Source organism: Triticum dicoccoides, chromosome 4B (assembly GCF_002162155.2).
Source record: "Triticum dicoccoides isolate Atlit2015 ecotype Zavitan chromosome 4B, WEW_v2.0, whole genome shotgun sequence".
NCBI classification, from domain to species: domain Eukaryota; kingdom Viridiplantae; phylum Streptophyta; class Magnoliopsida; order Poales; family Poaceae; genus Triticum; species Triticum dicoccoides.
Window position 1 is genome coordinate 187,201,529 of NC_041387.1, and position 19,235 is coordinate 187,220,763.

The following is a 19,235-nucleotide window of genomic DNA, read 5'->3' on the forward strand; positions in this document are numbered from 1 at the left end:
ATATCCATAACTAAAGATAGAGAACAACTAAGAACAGCAAATAAAATTACTTACTGATAAAGCAAACAAGCACACACGAGAATATTCACCCCACGCTATGACTCCCCGGCAACAGCGCCAGAAAAAGGTCTTGATGACCCACAAGTATACGGGATAGTTGTAGCCTCTTTCGATAAGTAGGAGTGTCGAACCCAACGAGGAGCTAAAGGTAGAACAAATACTCTCTCAAGTCCTATGGGCCACTTATACGACTCTACGCACGCTTGACGTTCGCTTTACCTAGAACAAGTATGAAACTAGAAGTACTTTGTAGGTGCGATAGCATAGGTTTGCAAGATAATAAAGAGCACGTAAATAAAAAGTAGGGGCTGTTTAGATAAAGATGCAATAAAGTAAATATAGCGAGTGTGGAAAAGTGGTGGTAGGAGTTGTGGAATTGTCCCTAAGCAATTGACTATGTTACTAGACCGGTAATCACTATTGCAATTCTACTTGAGGGAGAGGCATAAGCTAACATACTTTCTCTACTTGGATCATATGTACTTATGATCGGAACTCTAGCAAGCATCCGCAACTACTAAAGATTCATTAAGGTAAACCCAACCATAGCATTAAAGTATCAAGTCCCCTTTATCCCATACGCAACAATCCCCTTACTCGGGTTTGTGTTTCAGTCACTCACGCAACCCACTATAAGCGAATCATGAACGCATTGCAACACCCTCCAGCGGGAATCCCTCACGCTTGCGCGACACGGAGGGCACCATAGGATAGCACCAATAATAAAACATGCAACTCAAACCAATCATAGCAATTCATCAATCACCGATAGGACAACGAAAATCTACTCAGACATCATAGGATGGCAACACATCATTGGATAATAATATGAAGCATAAAGCACCATGTTCAAGTAGAGGGTACAGCGGGTTGCGGGAGAGTGGACTGCTGGATATAGATGGGGGGAGGTGATGGAGATGTTGGTGAAGATGATGGAGGTGTTGGTGAAGATCGCGGTGATGATGATGGCCCCCGGCGGCATTCCGGCGCCACTAGAAGCAAGGGGGAGAGAACCCCCCTTCTTCTTCTTCTTCCTTGACCTTCTCCCTAGATGGGAGAAGGGTTTCCCCTCTGTTTCTTGGCTCCCATGGCTTGGGAGGAGCGAGAGCCCCTCCGAGATTGGATCTATCTCTTTGTTTCTGCGTTCTCAAATTCTACCCCTTCACCGTTTCTTAAATATCCGGAGATCCGTAACTCCGATTGGGGTGAATCTTTTGTCCAGATCTTTCTCATAAAATTAGCTTTCTTGCGCCAAAATAAGAGCATCAACCGCCTTACGGGTGGCCCACGAGAGCCCAGAGCGCGTCTGCCTCCCTAGGGCGTGGCCCCCTGTCTCGTGGCCACCCCGGACACTGTTTCGCGTTGATTTTACTTCCCAAAAATCATGAATATTCCAAAAAAATCTCCGTCCTTTTTTATCCCGTTTGGACTTCGTTTGATATTGGGTTTCTGCGAAACAAAAAACATGCAACAGACAGGAACTGGCACTGGGCACTGGATCAATATGTTAGTCCCCAAAAAATAGTATAAAAAGTTGCCAAAAGTATATAAAAGTTGAATAATATTGGCATGAAACAATCAAAAATTATAGATACGATGGAGACGTATCAGGCACCCCAAGGCACAACAGTTATTCTCTTAGCCGTGTGCGGTGCCCCCTCCACAGTTTAACACCTCGGTCATATCGTCGTAGTGCTTAGGCGAAGCCCTGCGCTGGTAACATCATCAACACCGTCGCCACGCCATCGTGCTGACGGAACTCTTCCTCATTCTCAACTGGATCAAGAGCTCGAGGGACGTCATCGTGCTGAATGTGCGCTGAACACGGAGGTGTTGTAGTTCGGTACTTGATCTGTTGGATCATGAAGACGTTCAACTACATCAACTATGTTACTAAACGCTTCCACTTTTGGTCTACGAGGGTACATGGACACACTCTCCTGTCTTGTTGCTATACATCTCCTAGATAGATCTTGCGTGATCGTAGGACTTTTTTTGAATTACTATGTTCCCCAACATAGAGTACATGCGTGATGAGCGGATTGACATCATTGCGATCCAAGAGACCATGCGCACCGAAATCTGCCTGACGGAGCTTGAGCGGCTGAGCACTCACCTATTTGCCCGGCATTGGCTCCCTTCTAGTGGGATCGCCGGGCACTCAGTTGGCATCCTGCTAGGTGTTAAGGATGTCACCTTTGAGGTGGGTGGTATGGATAGGGGAGAGTTCTTCGTCAGTATGGAGTTGTTTGAGCGTGCCATCAACTTCAAGTAGGAGATCATCATTGTGTATGGCCCTGCTGACCACCGCCGATCGGCGTCCTTCCTTGAGGAGCTTAAAAGGAAGGTATCGGCTGCCCCCTTGCTGGTCGTAGTGGGTGGTGACTTCAACCTCCTCCGCTTTGCGGAGGATAAGAGCAACGATCTAGTAAACTTCCCACGGATGCAGATGTTCAATGATTGCATCGCCAAGCTCGGTCTGCGAGAGTTAGACAGGGTTGGGCCGGGTTCACTTGGACCAACCGCCAGGCATACCTGACCCGTTCCGTCCTGGATCACGTCTTGGTCTCACCGGAGTGGGAGCTTTGATGCCCCCTGGCCTCCCTTCGGGCCATCACCCGTATTGGCTTGGATCATGTACCTCTGCTCCTGTCGTATCAGGATGACCGCCCGCCCTCCGCTCCTAGGTTCCATTTCGAGACGTTCTGGCTTAACCAGAAAGGTTTCGTCGAGGCCGTCCGGTCGTGCTGGCTGGAGGACCGGATTGCCCCTCACCGTTCCATCTCTGTCGTGGACGACTGGCACTTCTGTGCCAAGCGCTCTCGCTAGTTTATGAAGGGTTGGGGTGCGAACCTTGGGCGGGACCTTCAGGACCGCAAGAAGGCCATTCTGGCCTCCATCCAAGCCCTAGATCTCCAGGCCGATTCGGTGGGACTAGTCCCAGATGACTGGATGATCCGGTACGACCTTGAGGATCAGCTCATGGTCATCTACACCGACGAGGAGGCGTATTGGCGGCTTCGGGGAACCCAAAAGTGGGTCCTCAAGGGTGACGCCAATACCGCCTACTTCCAGGCCATCGCCAATGGTCGTAGGAGGCGTAATACCATTCCCCTGCTCTCGGAGCGGAGACCCTCCTGCAACGTCCGGCTGACATCTGCGCCCATGTGTATAGCTTTTATAAGGCCCTCTTCTCTGCCCCCCCCCCCTAGGGGGGGGCTTGGTACTTGCTCCAGACTTCTGGGTTGGCACCCAGTGCATTTCGGCTGAGGAAAATCTAGCCCTCATGGCTCCATTTTCTGAGGAGGAAGTGTGGCTGGCGATTAAAGGGATGAACCCCTCATCCGCCCCTGGCCCCGACGGTTTGCCCGTGAAGTTCTTCCAGACCTTCTGGACTACTATAAAATCGGAGATCATGGCCCTCTTCGAGGAGTTCTATGTGGGCTCCATTGACCTCTAGCGCATTAACTACGGGATCATCGCATTGCTTCCCAAGGTCCCTGGCGCCTCGGACATCCGTTAGTTTCGACCGATCACGGTGATCAATATCATCTTCAGCATTCTGGCAAAGGGGTTCGCCAATAGGGTGGCCCCTTTGGCTGACCGCATCACCCACCAGGATCAGTCCGCCTTCATACAAGGCCAGTACATCTTGGATGGAGTTCTTGTCTTTCATGAAGTTCTGCACGAGGTCCGTCCAAAAACCTCAAAGCAGTCTTCCTGAAAATAGACTTCCACAAGGCTTACGACATGGTTAGCTAGTCCTTCCTTCCAAAAGTGTTGCTTAGGAAAGGCTTCGACGATCGCTGGGTCACCCGTGTCATGCACCTGGTGTCCTCGGGGCGCACCGCGTTGAACATTAATGGGGAGATCGTGCCCTATTTCCCCACCTTATGCGGGGTCAGACAGGGGGACCCCTTTTCTCCATTTATGTTCAACATGGTGGTCGACACCCTTGCCTTGATCCTTGATAAGGCTAAGGCCACTGGCCACATCCACGACATCGTTCCACACCTCATGGAGGAAGGGGGTGTATCCTCCAATATGCCGACGACACCATAATCATGGTGCAAGGCTCGGAGGCCGATATTTCGAACCTGAAATTCCTGTTGTTGTGCTTCCAGCAATTGTCGGGTCTTAAAATAAACTTCGATAAGAGCAAGGTGATGGTTCTTGGCTACTCCCCCACTGAAAGTCAGAGTATTGCTAACCGACTTAACTGTCGGCTGGGGTCGTTCCCCACCACCTACCTGGGGATCCCCATCAGTGACTCTCGACTCTCCGTGGCGGATCTAAGGCCCTCCATGCTCAAGCTTCAGCACCGCATCGAGCCTTATCAGGGCCGTTGGTTGTCTAAGGCGGCACGAATGATTCTCATCAACTCCTCCATGTCCAGCCTTCTTATGTTCATCATGAGTTTCTACAGCCTTCCCGAGATGCTTCACCATGAGATCGGCTCAGTTCAGACGCGTTTCTATTTGGCCGGCGAGGGCGATAAGCAGAAATACCATATGGTTCGCTGGACCGATATATGCAAGCCTAGGGACCAAGGCGGCCTCGGCATCATGTCCTCCAAGCGTATGAACTTGGCGCTCCTCATGAGATGGCTCTGGCACATTGCAAATGGTGAGGGTGGCCTACGGTTGCAAATCATCCGGAACAAATACTTGCGCGACCATCCCCTTGCCTTTTTCACTAGGACGGGAGGGTCCCAGTTCTGGCAGTCCGTCATCCAGCTTCTCCCAGTTCTTCATCTCGGGACCTCAATCACGGTTGGCTCTGGGACAACCACTTTGTTTTGGTTTGACCGGTGGGATGGGGACTCCCCTTCGCGGCCAGGTTCCTGGATCTTTTCTCCATCACGGTGGAGCCTAGGATCTCCGTCGAGACGAACCTTATTAACTTAGGGCGTCTCGCGTTCTGGCGGCCATTTGGGCCCCGGAAATCACCGCCTGGCATGAGCTCCTCAAGATCGTTTCTCTCCATGAGCCTGACCTGGCGCACCCCCTTGATCGTCTGTCCTGGCGTCTTGAGCCATCGGGTCGGTTCTCCACAAAATCCCTGTACCAGGCCATTGCCCCCTCCCCTGCGCCAGCGGTCCTGGAGATGATCTGGGCTATTCGTGTGCCCTCAAGATCCGGATCTTCGTGTGGCAATGGATCCGCGGTCGGCTTCCCTCCGGCGTGGAGGTGGTAAAACAGCACGGCCTGGGCGATGGGATTTGCCCCCTACGTGGGATCTAGGAAACCTCGAATCACATATTCTTCTCGTGCGTCTCCACCCAGTTCCTTTGGGGCTGCCTTCGTGAGGTTGTCGACGATAGCTGGTGTAATACTAACTTCCCCGACCTCCTCACCTAGGTTCAGTCGTCCGCCCCGTCAGACCGCCACATTAGGTGGCTGCTCATTGCGGTCCTTGCTTGGACGCTTTGGACCGTGCGCGACAAGCTTGTCATCCAGCGTGTTCCTCTTCGACGTGCCACTAATGCGGTCTTCAAATTGTGTGGTTACTTGCAGCTTTGGCGGCCGCTTAGCTGTCACCAGGACCGGGACGCCATCAACAACATCATCGCCGACCTCCGCTCGATGGCTCTCCGCTTGGCGCCGCCGCTTCCTCCTCCACCACCCGAGCTAGACTAGACTCTTTGATGTTGTCGCGCTGCAGTTGTTCTGCCTTTATTTTCATTTTAGGGAGTTGTGCCCTCAGCAGAACCCTCTTGTACTCTTTGTTGGGAGACTCTCTGTGTGTGTGGGTGGTTGAACTATTGTGCTACTTTGTGGTTGTGGTAGTTTGCTTTGTTTATAAAGCGGGGCGAAAGCCTTTTTCGGTAATCCTTTAGAGGAGCAAAATGATCAGCTAACCGCACCTAGCCAAACCCTTAAACATTTCGATGAGCAAAATTTTAAAGAGTTATCCCCAAAAGGCAGCCCAAGTCCCTCATTTTAACTCGACCGGCGTCATTGCTCGGGATAATTTCGGCCGCTCCCCACTCCTGCCCGAGGCGCCACCTCTTCCCACCATAGCCGCCCAACCTCGCCGTCGCCGCCACCGTAGCCCTCGATTTAGGCCTTAATGGAACCGGAAGGCAATTCCGCTATCCCGCCGGCCACTGATGTCGCCGGAATTGACCCCCCACCCCTTGACGGTGCCTGGGCCATGGAAAAGTTTGGGGACAAAAAAACTTGCTCCGGGCCGTGCGCCGTCATCAAAGGTCGATAGTAAGGCCCCAGCAGCCGAGACGACGCCGGTCATCCTCTCCGCTGCTTCGGCTGACAGCAAGTGGGCGAGGAAGCTAACAGAGGCGATGAAGGTCTGTCGGCGCTCACCGAGGCGGCGAAGAAGAAGAAGAAAGCCACCATGTGAAGCCTAGAACACCTCCTTCTCGTTTGGTGGCTCGTAGCCCCACTCCTGCCACCCCTACACCTCCTCCGGCGTGTTTGGCCACCCCTGTCGCGACCGAGGGCCGTCAAGTAGTAACCATGCTCATAATTTAGCAAATTGTGATTATGATTACAATCATAATGATAATAAAAATCACCTCTCATTATGTTGTCATAATCGTAATCATAACACCGCTGCCGAGGGCTTTGTGAACAAATGTGAATTAAAATCACCTTTTGTTATCTAATAATAATAATAATTTGGTCTTTTCTTCAACTATTTAAGAGGGGATGACAAAACATCTGAATGTTGTCACAAAATACTAAAGGTTAATCAGGAGTCCCAATATTGGTACAATAGGTTATGATAAAATCTAAGAAGAATGCAAATAAAGAAATAATGATTGTTCACCAAATGGACTATCTCCCATAACAAATGCAAATTCCAGAAACCCAATTTTAGTGATCTTTTGAGCATTTTTCCACTTCAATTTTTTTATACCATGGTTTAAGATATATAACAAGGAATGCGAATTAAAATCACCTTTTGTTATGTAATAAACGTAGTTTAGCATTTTCTTCAACTTTTAAGAATAAAAATTAAAATTAAAATTAAAACAAAAGTCGTCAAAATTTGTGAAACTTTTCACAGTGTCCTAAGCTTGTCATAAAAATCTCAGACGATTTGTCGAAAGTTGGAAAATCATTTGCTTAGAAATGCCCCATTTTGGTCTACCTGTAGCACCATTTTATTTCTCAAAAGTTGGAAAACCATTTGCTTAGAAATGCCCCATTTGGTTTACTTATAGCATGGTTTTGTAAAACTGACCAAAATTCATGTTTCTCCAAAAAAATATTAAAATACTCCAGTAATTCTACATCCAAGTATTTGCACGAGATGGAAAATTTTAGCTTTAAAAATATTTTTGAAACGGTGCCATCACTTAATTGGTACCTCAATCGAACTAGCTTGTTTGTCTACTTGGTCAAATTTTATCTCGTCAGTGTCCTAAAATGTCACTGACTATAGGAGTAAGAGCACATATAATCGGACCCCATATCTACCTCAAACGCCAGGGCGGACTGCCCATCACTGACCTGACGCGAAATCGTCACGCAACCTCGGCTAGCAAATCCGGTCCAAACGTCTAGACTGACCATCAACCCCATACCCAGCCTATATATGGGGCGGGAACGGGGACGCCTGAACGCGTCCGGGCACACCCGCCGCGTAGGACTGACCGGTAGGGCCCATGCCAATCCGCCCATACCCCCCCCCCCCATCTTTCTCTTCTCTTTTGGCCTCGTCTGCATCATCGCCACTGGAGTTCCGCCGCCATCGTTGGCCCGCAGTCATGTGAACTCTGTTCTGGCACTTCCCGCCGCATTTGCCACCCCATCGAGGATACCGACGGTTCTATATACCGTCAGTGACCGTGTGCTGGAACTTTCCAACGTCGTCTTTGCATCTGCAACGAACGATTGCTGGAACTGACAATCATCAGGACTGGAGGCGCTGACACAATTGTTGAAGATGCGGTGACCATGTGCTGGAACCGGCCAACATCGTCACTGCAACCGCGGGAAACAATTGCTGGAACCGACCCGTGACATAGCTTCGACCTCCGGCGACAAAGGTGCAACAATTGGTGCAGAAGGTGCAACCCCAGGGCAACCCATCGATGTCATGCACAAGGGCAGTGAGGACGCGAGCGGGTGTTGCGCGTCCATGGACGCGACGCCGCTGATGATGATGCAATGTCGAGCGGTGGGTTTTATGACCGGTGGGGATGCTACGACGAGCTGCCATGGTAGCCAACGGGGTTGCGATGACACCACGATGGAACTAATGACCATGGATGGATGTGGCCCAGCGAGCAGAGATGTCTGGCGTTGTGAGGCTAGCCGCCGCGACCGCGGGTGGGAGTTGGGGGCCGGTTTGCTGCAAGCCGCAAAGTCTCATCTGCTTTTTTGCGCCCTCATTCACTTCCCTGTGTGTGGGTGGTGTGGTTCTTTTTCTTTCTTTTTTTGTATGAGACGAAGGGAAAGACAAAGGGCGCAGATCCAACGGTTCCAGCCATCTCGATCGAATGTCTTTGACGGGGACCCATCTAGTGCCTGCGCCGGTAAACCGGCACAGAGCGCTGCCCAGAAACAACACAGCAACCGATCTTGCTTGCGTGCAACCTTTTTTCTTTTCCTTTTTCCTATTTTCCGCTTAAGAAACATTGAATGTTCTGATAGAGAGTAGCTGAAGATGCGCCGCCAAGAAAATCAACAATTTTGGGGGGCAACTTATTCTCGATCGAAATCTTCAGTGTATAGGAGGAATCAACAATTTTTGGGGGCAATTTATTCCTTCGCTGTATGCTTCATGTTAGAGAATAGCTGAAGATGCGCCGCCAAGAAAAATCAGGTAACTGAAGTAGCGATTTAGGACTAGTTAATTAGGTAAATCTTTCATTCTTACATATTCATCACTCCATCCATAGTGGAGATAGATGAAGCAATTACAGGGAGACATGCGCACACACATACACACAAGGACACCATGGGCAGAGCATAGGCGGAGAGCGAGCAAGCAAACCACACGCACACGCACCCTTGCTCGACTCCATCAGATCAGACGCTCGTTATTCAAGTATACTCTCACACCATCACACGTACGTACGTACGAGTGCATGCAGCTTAACAGTTGCAGGGGTTGCACTTGCAGTTGTCGCCGCAGCTGCAGCCCTCGCCGGACTGCCCGGCGGCCACCTCGAACTGCCCCGCCTTGTTCTCAGGAGCCACGCCGAGCACGACCACGGCGGCGACCTGGGCGGCGGCGCTGCCCTGCTCTGTCAGATCAGGGTACATCTTCCTGCAACGGGCGAAGGCAACCGGTCGGCGAATCAGATCAATAGTTCATCACCACAAAAGGAACTGATGCTTGATCAGCTAAAGGGGTCACCAGATGAAGTAGTAGATAAATAGCACGAGAGTATTGTTGCAAGGAGAAGCATCCATTAACGTCAATCAAAAAATAAAAAATAAAAAAAAGCATCCATACCCGCACTTGCAGTCTGAGCCGCAGCTGCAACCGGATCCACAGTTGCAAGACATCCTCCAAATCTGTGAACCCAAAAAGATTTCAAGGAGAAGAAGATGGGCTTTGGTATCGGGGATGATGATGAGCACAATTGAATTGAATGGATAGCCTCCCACCGGCGCCACTATTTATAGCCGAATGGTGTACACAAGCTTTGGTAGCGTATAAGAGGAGGCCACGCTAGTCTAGCTAATAAGCTGCTGTTGCGTGGCACGATGCTACACGTACGCCGGCCTCCCGGAATTAGTCCAATTTCTCGAAATCGATTGCCTTAAGATAGAGACAGAAAGCTCTCCACTCGATAATTTTGATTATCCCTGAGGCAGTTAGAGGTAATTCCCTCCATTGCATAATACAGGAGCGTTTTTTACATTACATGTGAATTTCTTGTACTAGTGATAAAAGGGGTTGCAGTAGCTGGTTAAGTTAAGCACAAAGACAATCTGAGCTGATCTTTCTGGTTGCTTTCTGAAAAACGAATAAAAAAATATCCAAGCCCACTAATAATAGTTCGGCACGCCAACAAATCCAACGTATGGACCTCCTCTACCTTCAAATCTCTCTCTCTGGGTTACATTCGCAGTATACTGTTCCTTGATGAAGACGTGGATGGTTTGTGTCAAAAGGAATAATGCCTAGTTGACTTCCCTTCCCTTCCCTTCCCCTTCTTTTGATTTCACACTATTCGACATCATTTTGTATCTTCTCGAAAAGAAAAGAAAAATCTATGATTTTCTATATATGACTTTCTCAACCGCAAGACGGCAAGAAATGGGCCTTTCTTTGTTGCTTCTCAAAATTTCTTTTGCGGTACATCAAGTAGCTTTTAGATATTAAACAAAGAACCATTCATTCAATATCTATCTACAAATTGTAGGGAATAAAAGTGTAATATTTCTATATTTTTTAAAAGAAAATATGGTGAACATAAGTACTTTCTTTGTTTTTGTTTTTTGTGGGTAACTTTCTTCTTATTTTACTAGTTCCCTCTGGAATTGAGAGGGGACATAACGAATTAGTACTTTGTAAGCATGGGGTACACTTTTTTCTCGAATGTTAAGCATGGGGTATACTTGTACTGGAAGCAATTGTTTTCTCCACTCCAATTGCAAGTCCCCTCGCAAAAAAAAAAAATTGGAAGTCACAGTTTTCTGTTTCAGGAAGAGCCCGTATCAATCACAATGGTAGGCATTACCAGCAATGATCATTATGAAGACTACTATATGAGAACTACTCCCTCTGTAAACTAATCTAAGAGCGTTTAAATCACTTAGTATTTTTTTGATGATGCTAGATCACAACTTGTTTGTTTTAGTTCTTGTAACCAAGACCGCAACAAAACATCACATCCAATACGTCGACAATCTAGAAGGAGATATTTTATTTTGATGCGGGACATAGAAAACTTTATCACAAAACATTAACAAAGATTATGTCACATCCTTAGGTACTAACTAGTCCTGCACGTCCAAAACAAAAGAGAATTGAGTACTGGACAAACTCCACGGCGGAGAATATCTCATCAACAGAAACTCAACAAGGCCTATTGTCTCCTATGAATCATAGTTTCAGAATAAATCTTCATATCACAGTTTGAAGACTTTTTTTAATGATGTCTTGGCTGCACATGGATTATGAAGCTAGTTGAAGCTATTCGTTCCAATAATTACTTCCAATCTCAAGGAAGAACAATCCTAGGCAGGTTTATAAACTATGGCTACAAACGTGGAAACATCACGCATCAGATCACAAGAGTCTTCAGTGAAAAAGAAGTTGGCATATTTTGCAGTAAATTTCTATTAGATTCAACTAACATCCTGGAATAATTGGCTACGTCACTTATCAATGCCTAGTTTCTTAAAATTGTTGATGTGACTTGTGAGTTTGAAACGCTTGCGCCCGTATCCAAAAGATAACTTTCATGCCTAGATTTCAAGTTGAAGTTGGTTTCTGTCGCTTACCGGTTTGAAATTCTTCGCACTTTGTATCAGAAAGATAGCTTTCATGCGTAAATTTCAAGCCGAAAGATGCTTGCTGCTACTTGTCACTTTGAAACGCTTCCTGTTTCACATGGTCATTCAAATTCAGCAAGTTTAGAGGATTGGTTTGGCAGTTGTACCGTGCTTTTTCAGAAATGACAACGCTTCCAGGAGTAGGTTCATTTTGTTCAGACTTAATACCCAAGTGAGCTGGGGCATGATGTTGTCAACAATATACCAATATATATGGACTTTTTTTCGAAATCATGAACTGGCTCCATTGAACTGGTAGCATATACAGTATATAAATACCAATATCTGTATGTAGATGGACAGTTGAGAGTTGACAGGAAAAGTAATGGCCTGGTAGATCCAAAATGCTGCAGCCGGGAATGTTGAGAAAAAAAAATGACTGCATTTAACTTGCGATCGGACTGAGAGAGTACATTTGAATGGAGCCGTTTTCTAAGCACAGGAAGACAAGGGTGGTAAAGAAAAAACAATGGACACATCCACCGTGGATGTTGTCAACAATATACCAATATATATGGACTTTTTTTCGAAATCATGAACTGGCTCCATTGAACTGGTAGCATATACAGTATATAAATATCAATATCTGTATCAGAAAGATAGCTTTCATGCGTAAATTTCAAGCCGAAAGATGCTTGCTGCTACTTGTCACTTTGAAACGCTTCCTGTTTCACATGGTCATTCAAATTCAGCAAGTTTAGAGGATTGGTTTGGCAGTTGTACCGTGCTTTTTCAGAAATGACAACGCTTCCAGGAGTAGGTTCATTTTGTTCAGACTTAATACCCAAGTGAGCTGGGGCATGATGTTGTCAACAATATACCAATATATATGGACTTTTTTTCGAAATCATGAACTGGCTCCATTGAACTGGTAGCATATACAGTATATAAATACCAATATCTGTATGTAGATGGACAGTTGAGAGTTGACAGGAAAAGTAATGGCCTGGTAGATCCAAAATGCTGCAGCCGGGAATGTTGAGAAAAAAAAATGACTGCATTTAACTTGCGATCGGACTGAGAGAGTACATTTGAATGGAGCCGTTTTCTAAGCACAGGAAGACAAGGGTGGTAAAGAAAAAACAATGGACACATCCACCGTGGATGTTGTCAACAATATACCAATATATATGGACTTTTTTTCGAAATCATGAACTGGCTCCATTGAACTGGTAGCATATACAGTATATAAATACCAATATCTGTATCAGAAAGATAGCTTTCATGCGTAAATTTCAAGCCGAAAGATGCTTGCTGCTACTTGTCACTTTGAACGCTTCCTGTTTCACATGGTCATTCAAATTCAGCAAGTTTAGAGGATTGGTTTGGCAGTTGTACCGTGCTTTTTCAGAAATGACAACGCTTCCAGGAGTAGGTTCATTTTGTTCAGACTTAATACCCAAGTGAGCTGGGGCATGATGTTGTCAACAATATACCAATATATATGGACTTTTTTTCAAAATCATGAACTGGCTCCATTGAACTGGTAGCATATACAGTATATAAATACCAATATCTGTATGTAGATGGACAGTTGAGAGTTGACAGGAAAAGTAATGGCCTGGTAGATCCAAAATGCTGCAGCCGGGAATGTTGAGAAAAAAAAAACGACTGCATTTAACTTGCGATCGGACTGAGAGAGTACATTTGAATGGAGCCGTTTTCTAAGCACAGGAAGACAAGGGTGGGGCTCGAACCCACGACCACAAGGTTAAGAGCCTTGCGCTCTACCAACTGAGCTAGACGGGCTAGTTTGAATAAATGTTTTCAGCATCCTAATTGTTCTCTGTACTCAGAAAAAGTTGACAAACGGTGACCTAAATTCTTGAAATACAATAAATAGACATCAACAAAGTTGCTTAACTTTGGCGCGAGTTTCAGCAGACACTAGTCACCAACAATGAAAATACATGGCATCTGGACCAAATGGACGTCAGTGCACCTCCATGAGACCATGACTTTGAGAAACAAAGCAAAGTACGCCTAGAGGTTTCAGTCAAGTTCTTGGTGATAGGTCACATGCAAAACCCACCAGTACACTGTCCTAAATGCAAATCAAATTATATTTATTTCCACACAAAAAATTACTGTAATATTTAGGACACTAGAAACAGCACTTGAATGAACCTTTTTGGTAGTACGCATTGCTGTTCCTATCAAAGACCAAAGCATACATACTGGTTACCCTTAGTTATTATTACACTGAATTTTCTAATACAATGGATGATCTATTCTGCAACACAGAAAATTAGAGCAATTTTTGCAACACGGGTCTACAGTGCATCTGTAAGCAGACAGTGCTCAAGGGGAAAAAATTGGAGAACAATTCTTCTCCAACGAGGGGCAAAGCCTTTTAGTCTACAATAACTTTGCTCAAATCGACACCTTGCGGATCCGAGGCATCCATAAGGTCTCTCAGGCCAACTCTCAGATCAGGTACTCCCTCTTGCAAGATGGCGCACACTGGAAATATCGGAACACCTTGCACTCTCCTCTTCAGTTCTTCATACATCTCGTCAGCTCCCACTTCATCTATTTTATTTGCAACAATCAACGATGGCCGCTTTGTCATGCCTTCTTGGTAATGCTCTAGCTCCACCACCAGATCGCGTAGCTGCTCCCATGGTGGGATACCCTTCCTACCGTTGAGTGTTGCTGCCAGGTCAAGCACATAGGACAGAACTTTGGTGCGCTCAATGTGCCTCAAGAAGGCATGGCCCAGGCCACGGTTCTCATGGGCACCTTTGATAAGACCAGGTATGTCAGCAACTTTCACTGACAAGTAGTAGTCGTAGGTTAGGCTACCAATATTGGGCCTTAGTGTGGTGAACGCATAGTCAGCAATCTCCGGGCGAGCCCTAGAGAGAGCACTCAGAAGTGTGCTCTTTCCGGCATTTGGCAAACCAACAAGGCCAACATCAGCAATGCTCTTCAGTTCTAAGACAAGAAAAGACTCTGTTCCTGGCTGTCCAGTACTTAAACGGGCTACCTCCTCTTGTCTATTTCCTTTGGATAGACGGACGTCTCTGCCGATAGAAGCATTCCCTAGCCCACCCTCCCCTCCTTGTGCTACGATCAACCGTTGCCCAGGTCTTGTCATTTCAGCAACAGAATACTGTATATCATCTTCTTCCCCCTCCTCATCTGCATCTAGAGCCTCTTCCTCCGTCTCTTCTTCATCCTCCCAAAATTCTTCATCGTCATCATCAAACTGATCATTTTCATCCAAATCGACCTGAGGTTGAATGCTACTTGCATCACTATCTTCAGCGTTCGAAAACCTAGCCTTGGAGCATGCACTAGGGTATGTTTGCTTCTCCCACTGATTGCTTCTTTCTCTTTCAGCTTCATATCCATTAATGCCATCCTTGTTCTTCTGATTGGAACTGTCTGCAGAGTCATCCACAGCATCTGGGATATCCCATGGATCTAGAGATCTGGTTGGTTTATTTACAGTGAAAGACGGTCGCTCCCCTCGGACTAGATGAATCACTGTGCCAACTGGTACTTGTGCGACCTGTCAGACACACGAAGAGAATGTTATATATTTCGAGAAGGAACTTAGGAAATGTGAAATGCACATGTATGTACATATATTTGTGGTAACCTTGTCAGGACCTCTTGTCCCTATCTGTTTCTTAGAAAGTCCATTGCCTCCTCGGACTGCTTTCTGGAAACACGAAGTAAATAAGTGTAAAACCATGACATGGAAAAGCATAAATTCTGCAGAATCTTCTTCATTTGCAAAGGCTCAATGTGATATTAAGTTACAGTGTAAATAAGTCACTCTTAGTCTTAAGCCCTGGTGGATCCGGCGGCGGCGGGACTTCGCTCCCAGGCGGCCTCCCCCCTCGAGCGTGGGGCTCGACGAGGCTGACGGAGCTGCGCTTCTCTGAACCTAGGGTTTCGCGACGGCGGCCCCAGATCCAGAGGGTCGGGCCTCTGGACTGGCGTGGCGAGCACGCGGACGGCGCGGCGCGACCCTTTGGGGGCGCGGCTGCGGCTGCTTGGCTGTGCCCCGGCGGATCCGGGTGGCGGAGGCTGCGGGCCGGCGCGGCAGCGGCCATGGTCGGCGGCGGCAAGGTGCAGGTGGCTGGTCTCCGCGACGGCGCCACTAGCCCTGCTCGACGCGTCCCGTGCGATGGCTGGCCTTGTCTGGCAGCCATCCAGCAGCTGCTGCACTGCGCTGGCCGGTGCTTCCCTACATCGACAGTGACAATACGTGGTTTCCCTCTCGGTGCTGGTGGTCCTCTCTGGCGATCTGCTTCCCCATCTCCTGTTTGCTCTGCTTCGGCGGTTTTGGGGTTCTGGTCTTGGGCCGGGCGAAATCCCTGCGCGGCGATGGCCTGCGCTGACAACGGCGACACCTGAGGGTGCCGTTACCTCCATGGAGGCGCTGTCATGGCCCAGACTGGACCCTCTCCTCGGGCACCGGGGGAAACCCTTGGTCCAGTTCCCTGGACAAGGCAGCGACGTCGTCTCAGCGCCGTTCCTTTCTTGAAAGCGCTGCTTGGGTCGCACTTGGAGTCCCCTATGCGTCAGCTGGAGATGGTGGCCTCCCCGGTCTTTCCGGCGAGGTTTGCTGGTAATGCGATGCTGTGATGAGGGCTGCAGCATGGAGCGTGGGCGTCCGGGGCGCAATGTACGCCGGCGCCGGCACGTCCAAGACGATGGCTTCGCTAGTTTTGGCTGGGTCCTGCCATCCACCTGCCGTCTCCTAGGCACATATGGGTGGAAGGTACGTTGGCCCGGTCAGCCCTGGAGATGCAGTCTTCTTCGGAGGCGCCTGGCAACGGCTGTGACGCGGCCTTGAGGCTCTGTGTCTAGCTACCTTGCCATTCATGGTTGGAGGCTGGACAAGGCTAGACCTTTCGTTGTTGCGGTCTGTAGTTGGTAGCACCTCCTCACCTGCTTGTCTGGTGAGGACGATGGTGTGTGTGCGTGTGTCCCTCCTCCCGGGAGGTTGTACCTGTACTGCTGTTCTCTTCCTGTTCAATGAAATGAAACGCAAACTCTTTTGCGTTTTCTCGAAAAAAGAAGGGTGAGCTTTTAACTCAATAATATACACAAGCTAAGAATTTACACGAAGAGATTAGTTCTTTTACAAAGAGGGATCATGCATCTAGCAAAACAAAGAGCGCATGACATCTATATATCTCATACCGAAACACAAAATATGACGATACCAAAAGCATACCGTGTGATGTTGCAAGTTACTGAAATCCCAGACAGATCTTGAGCACTCAAGAATGACATTACCACCTGTTCCTCCATCACCACCTGCAATATTATTGTGAATAAAGAAATTCTGGGCGCATGAAAACTAGTCTAAGTAGCAGAAAATAACTTTGGCTATCAGAAACATTTTGACATAGTGCAGATGGCACGGTAAAAATCTACAATGATTTTTCACAGCATCTGGAGCTCAATGAAACACAAACAAATCAGATGATCCGTTGCACCATAGTAACATACAATTGGATGGTCAATGGTGCAAACAAACAGAACCGATAACACCACAACCATAGTTGCATCAATATTCAGACTCTGAATTCAGAGCTTTATCAGTCTACAAGGACTTGGATGGTTTGCATACATATGACAGCAATGAACAGTGCACAAAAAAAGATAATGGATTAAATTTGGAAAGGCTCACCATCGGGCCTGCCTTGGCGGTCGGACCTGGAGCGCCTTTGGCTGATGCAGCCATTGCCACCGTCGCCACCCCTGGCAAGTAGCCGGAACCTGTCCACCATCCCACGTGCCTGGAACAACAGGTATTCAATGCCTCGGCTCATCGTTGATTCATCGGAACAAGCTTGAGGAAAAGTGTAGCCCACGTAAAGCTGTAAGAAGATAGACTCTGACCTGCAAAGGCGCCGCCTTTCCCTTCCCCCCCTCTGACGAGGAGCCATAGTAGCTGGCCCCACCACCAGCCCATGCCGCTGGAGACAGGTTCGCCAGCGAGACACGACACAGGACAGCTTGCGGCCGCCGCCACATCTTCACTACTCTAGTCTTAGCAGAAACACGAACTGCTGGATTAGTATTAGATCGGAAAGCTGGAGTAGCGTTGATTTCGTCGCTGTGGCGAGCTACAAAGAAATTGTTAGGCGGGCCAAGCTAAAGAAGAACGCAAAAGTTTTCAAATTCTGAATCATTGTCATTAGTAAGTACCCAGGGGCGGAGCCAGCGCCCGGCGACCCTGGGCACTTGCCCGGGCTCGCTGGCTACTGGACAACGTACGCAGCTAATAAACAATGGGAGAAATCCTGTTCTGCATCGTAGGATTCGTGTGGTTTACCCGGGCAGACATGTATGTTAGGCTTTCTTTAGTAATCTGTAATGGGCTAATTAACCAGGCCTACCAACGGCCGGTTAAATAAATAGTTGAGTAATGGGCTAGTTAACAGTGAAAGCCCATTTTATTTCCAGAACTATTACTACTCGAGAAGAACACGAGCCGTCGGAGTTTGGCCCTTTGGCTTGTCCGTTTCTCATCCATCGTGGAGAGGGACTGGCGGCGGCGTAAGGAGGCTGGCCAGGGCGCGCCGCTCGCGGCTGACGGCGGCCGGAGCGGGTCCATCCCAAGGATCAACTTGCATCCTGGTCTGCTTGTCCCTTCCTTTCTGATCAGATAAGTCTACTAACAGATTTAGAGATTGATAAATTTAGTACTTAAATTTTTAGGTTGGGGCACAGGGATTATTTTGGCCATTGGGGATGATCACATCTTCATGAGCCTAGTCTTTAGTTTATGGATTTGTTCTAAATAGATGCTAACTTAAAATTTTAAATTATTAAATTTCATAGATGATGAATTTCTGTGTATGAAACTAAACATTGATATGTTATATTATATATATATTACACTCCATCCGATCCAAAATTAGCATCGTGGTTTTGATTGGAGGGAGTAGTTTATTTTATAATTACATTTATAGGGCTATGTGTTTATACTTTTACTATATACATTATTTATTTGCATTTGTCGTTCGAAAGTTTGGTGCTATTTTATATGTTGTATATCCACTTTACATGGAGTTTGATGATTTGCCCCATGCTTGTCTCAATGGCAAGTGGCCCCAGCCCCACCATACCCGTCATTCTCGGGGGGGGGGAGGGGGGGGGCAAATGATCAAAGTTAGAAGAAAAGTTGGGAAAAAGATCCCATTCCTCGAAATATCCAATATTTATTTTCAGTTTAAACAATTAGACTCAAACTCGCCCAGGCTCCACAAAAGTTCTGGCTCCGCCACTGTAAGTACCCTCTGTTCCCATTTGTTACAAGATCAAGTGAGTAGATATAAACAAAAGAAGCTATACCGCAATACAGTTTCCCCATTAAACTATTTTAGTTAGCCACTACAAAAGCTTGGAGATATCAAACCACAGACGAATTAAGTGAATTATTGATACTGCCAAACTGGATTTTTTTTTTGTCAAAATGTACAGAACAATGCCTTTGTATAAACTGTAAACGATGGCTTTGCATAAAATGTAAACAATAAGATTTTCAGTCGTTTATTTATGCCACAACAGTCCACATACGAATAGACAATAACCTAAATGAAAGAAATTGGGAATGAATCAAAGAAAATTAGATGTGCAGCTTACGTGGGTCGGCCGACTCGCCGTCGTCGCGCTGCTGGCTGCCGGTGGGCTAGTCGTCCGTGGGCGGCGGCCGATTTG

At 47.3% G+C, this 19,235-nt stretch overlaps 2 protein-coding genes and 1 pseudogene across 4 annotated transcripts; 1 reads left to right on the plus strand and 2 right to left on the minus strand.

Annotated features, from left to right (window-relative positions):
• Positions 1–8,857: 8,857 nt before the first annotated feature.
• Positions 8,858–9,652, minus strand: LOC119295718 (metallothionein-like protein 1). Its single transcript, XM_037574183.1, has 2 exons — positions 9,493–9,652; positions 8,858–9,303 (listed from the first exon to the last, which is right to left on the minus strand). The coding sequence occupies exons 1-2, from the start codon at positions 9,543–9,545 to the stop codon at positions 9,129–9,131; spliced, it is 228 nt and encodes a 75-aa protein (XP_037430080.1). The 5' UTR covers positions 9,546–9,652; the 3' UTR covers positions 8,858–9,128.
• Positions 9,653–13,612: 3,960 nt separating this feature from the next.
• On the minus strand, positions 13,613–19,235 carry LOC119295719 (probable GTP-binding protein OBGM, mitochondrial). 3 transcript variants are annotated; one of them, XM_037574184.1, is made up of 6 exons: positions 19,161–19,235; positions 17,412–17,638; positions 17,200–17,308; positions 16,741–16,823; positions 15,151–15,213; positions 13,613–15,060 (listed from the first exon to the last, which is right to left on the minus strand). In XM_037574184.1, exons 2-6 carry the CDS (start codon positions 17,544–17,546, stop codon positions 13,897–13,899), a joined length of 1,554 nt encoding a protein of 517 aa, XP_037430081.1. In that variant the 5' UTR covers positions 17,547–17,638; positions 19,161–19,235; the 3' UTR covers positions 13,613–13,896. The 3 variants fall into 3 exon arrangements, with proteins under 3 accessions (XP_037430081.1, XP_037430082.1, XP_037430083.1); XM_037574185.1 differs by having other exon boundaries at positions 17,412–17,556; positions 19,161–19,229; XM_037574186.1 differs by having other exon boundaries at positions 17,412–17,551; positions 19,161–19,179.
• LOC119295720 lies at positions 15,596–16,579 on the plus strand (annotated as a pseudogene).

What these genes read in the sequence shown, in the direction of transcription:
- LOC119295718 (XM_037574183.1), bottom strand. Translation starts at nt 9,545, where the DNA reads ATGTCTTGCAACTGTGGATCCGGTTGCAGCTGCGGCTCAGACTGCAAG. An exon ending in GGCTCAGACTGCAAGTGCGG is followed by an intron (nt 9,304 to 9,492) that starts GTATGGATGCTT and finishes CGCCCGTTGCAG; the next exon opens with GAAGATGTACCCTGATCTGA.
- LOC119295719 (XM_037574184.1), bottom strand. Translation starts at nt 17,546, where the DNA reads ATGTGGCGGCGGCCGCAAGCTGTCCTGTGTCGTGTCTCGCTGGCGAAC. An exon ending in CCGCCAAGGCAGGCCCGATG is followed by an intron (nt 16,824 to 17,199) that starts GTGAGCCTTTCC and finishes ATAATATTGCAG; the next exon opens with GTGGTGATGGAGGAACAGGT. An exon ending in GGACAAGAGGTCCTGACAAG is followed by an intron (nt 15,061 to 15,150) that starts GTTACCACAAAT and finishes TGTGTCTGACAG; the next exon opens with GTCGCACAAGTACCAGTTGG.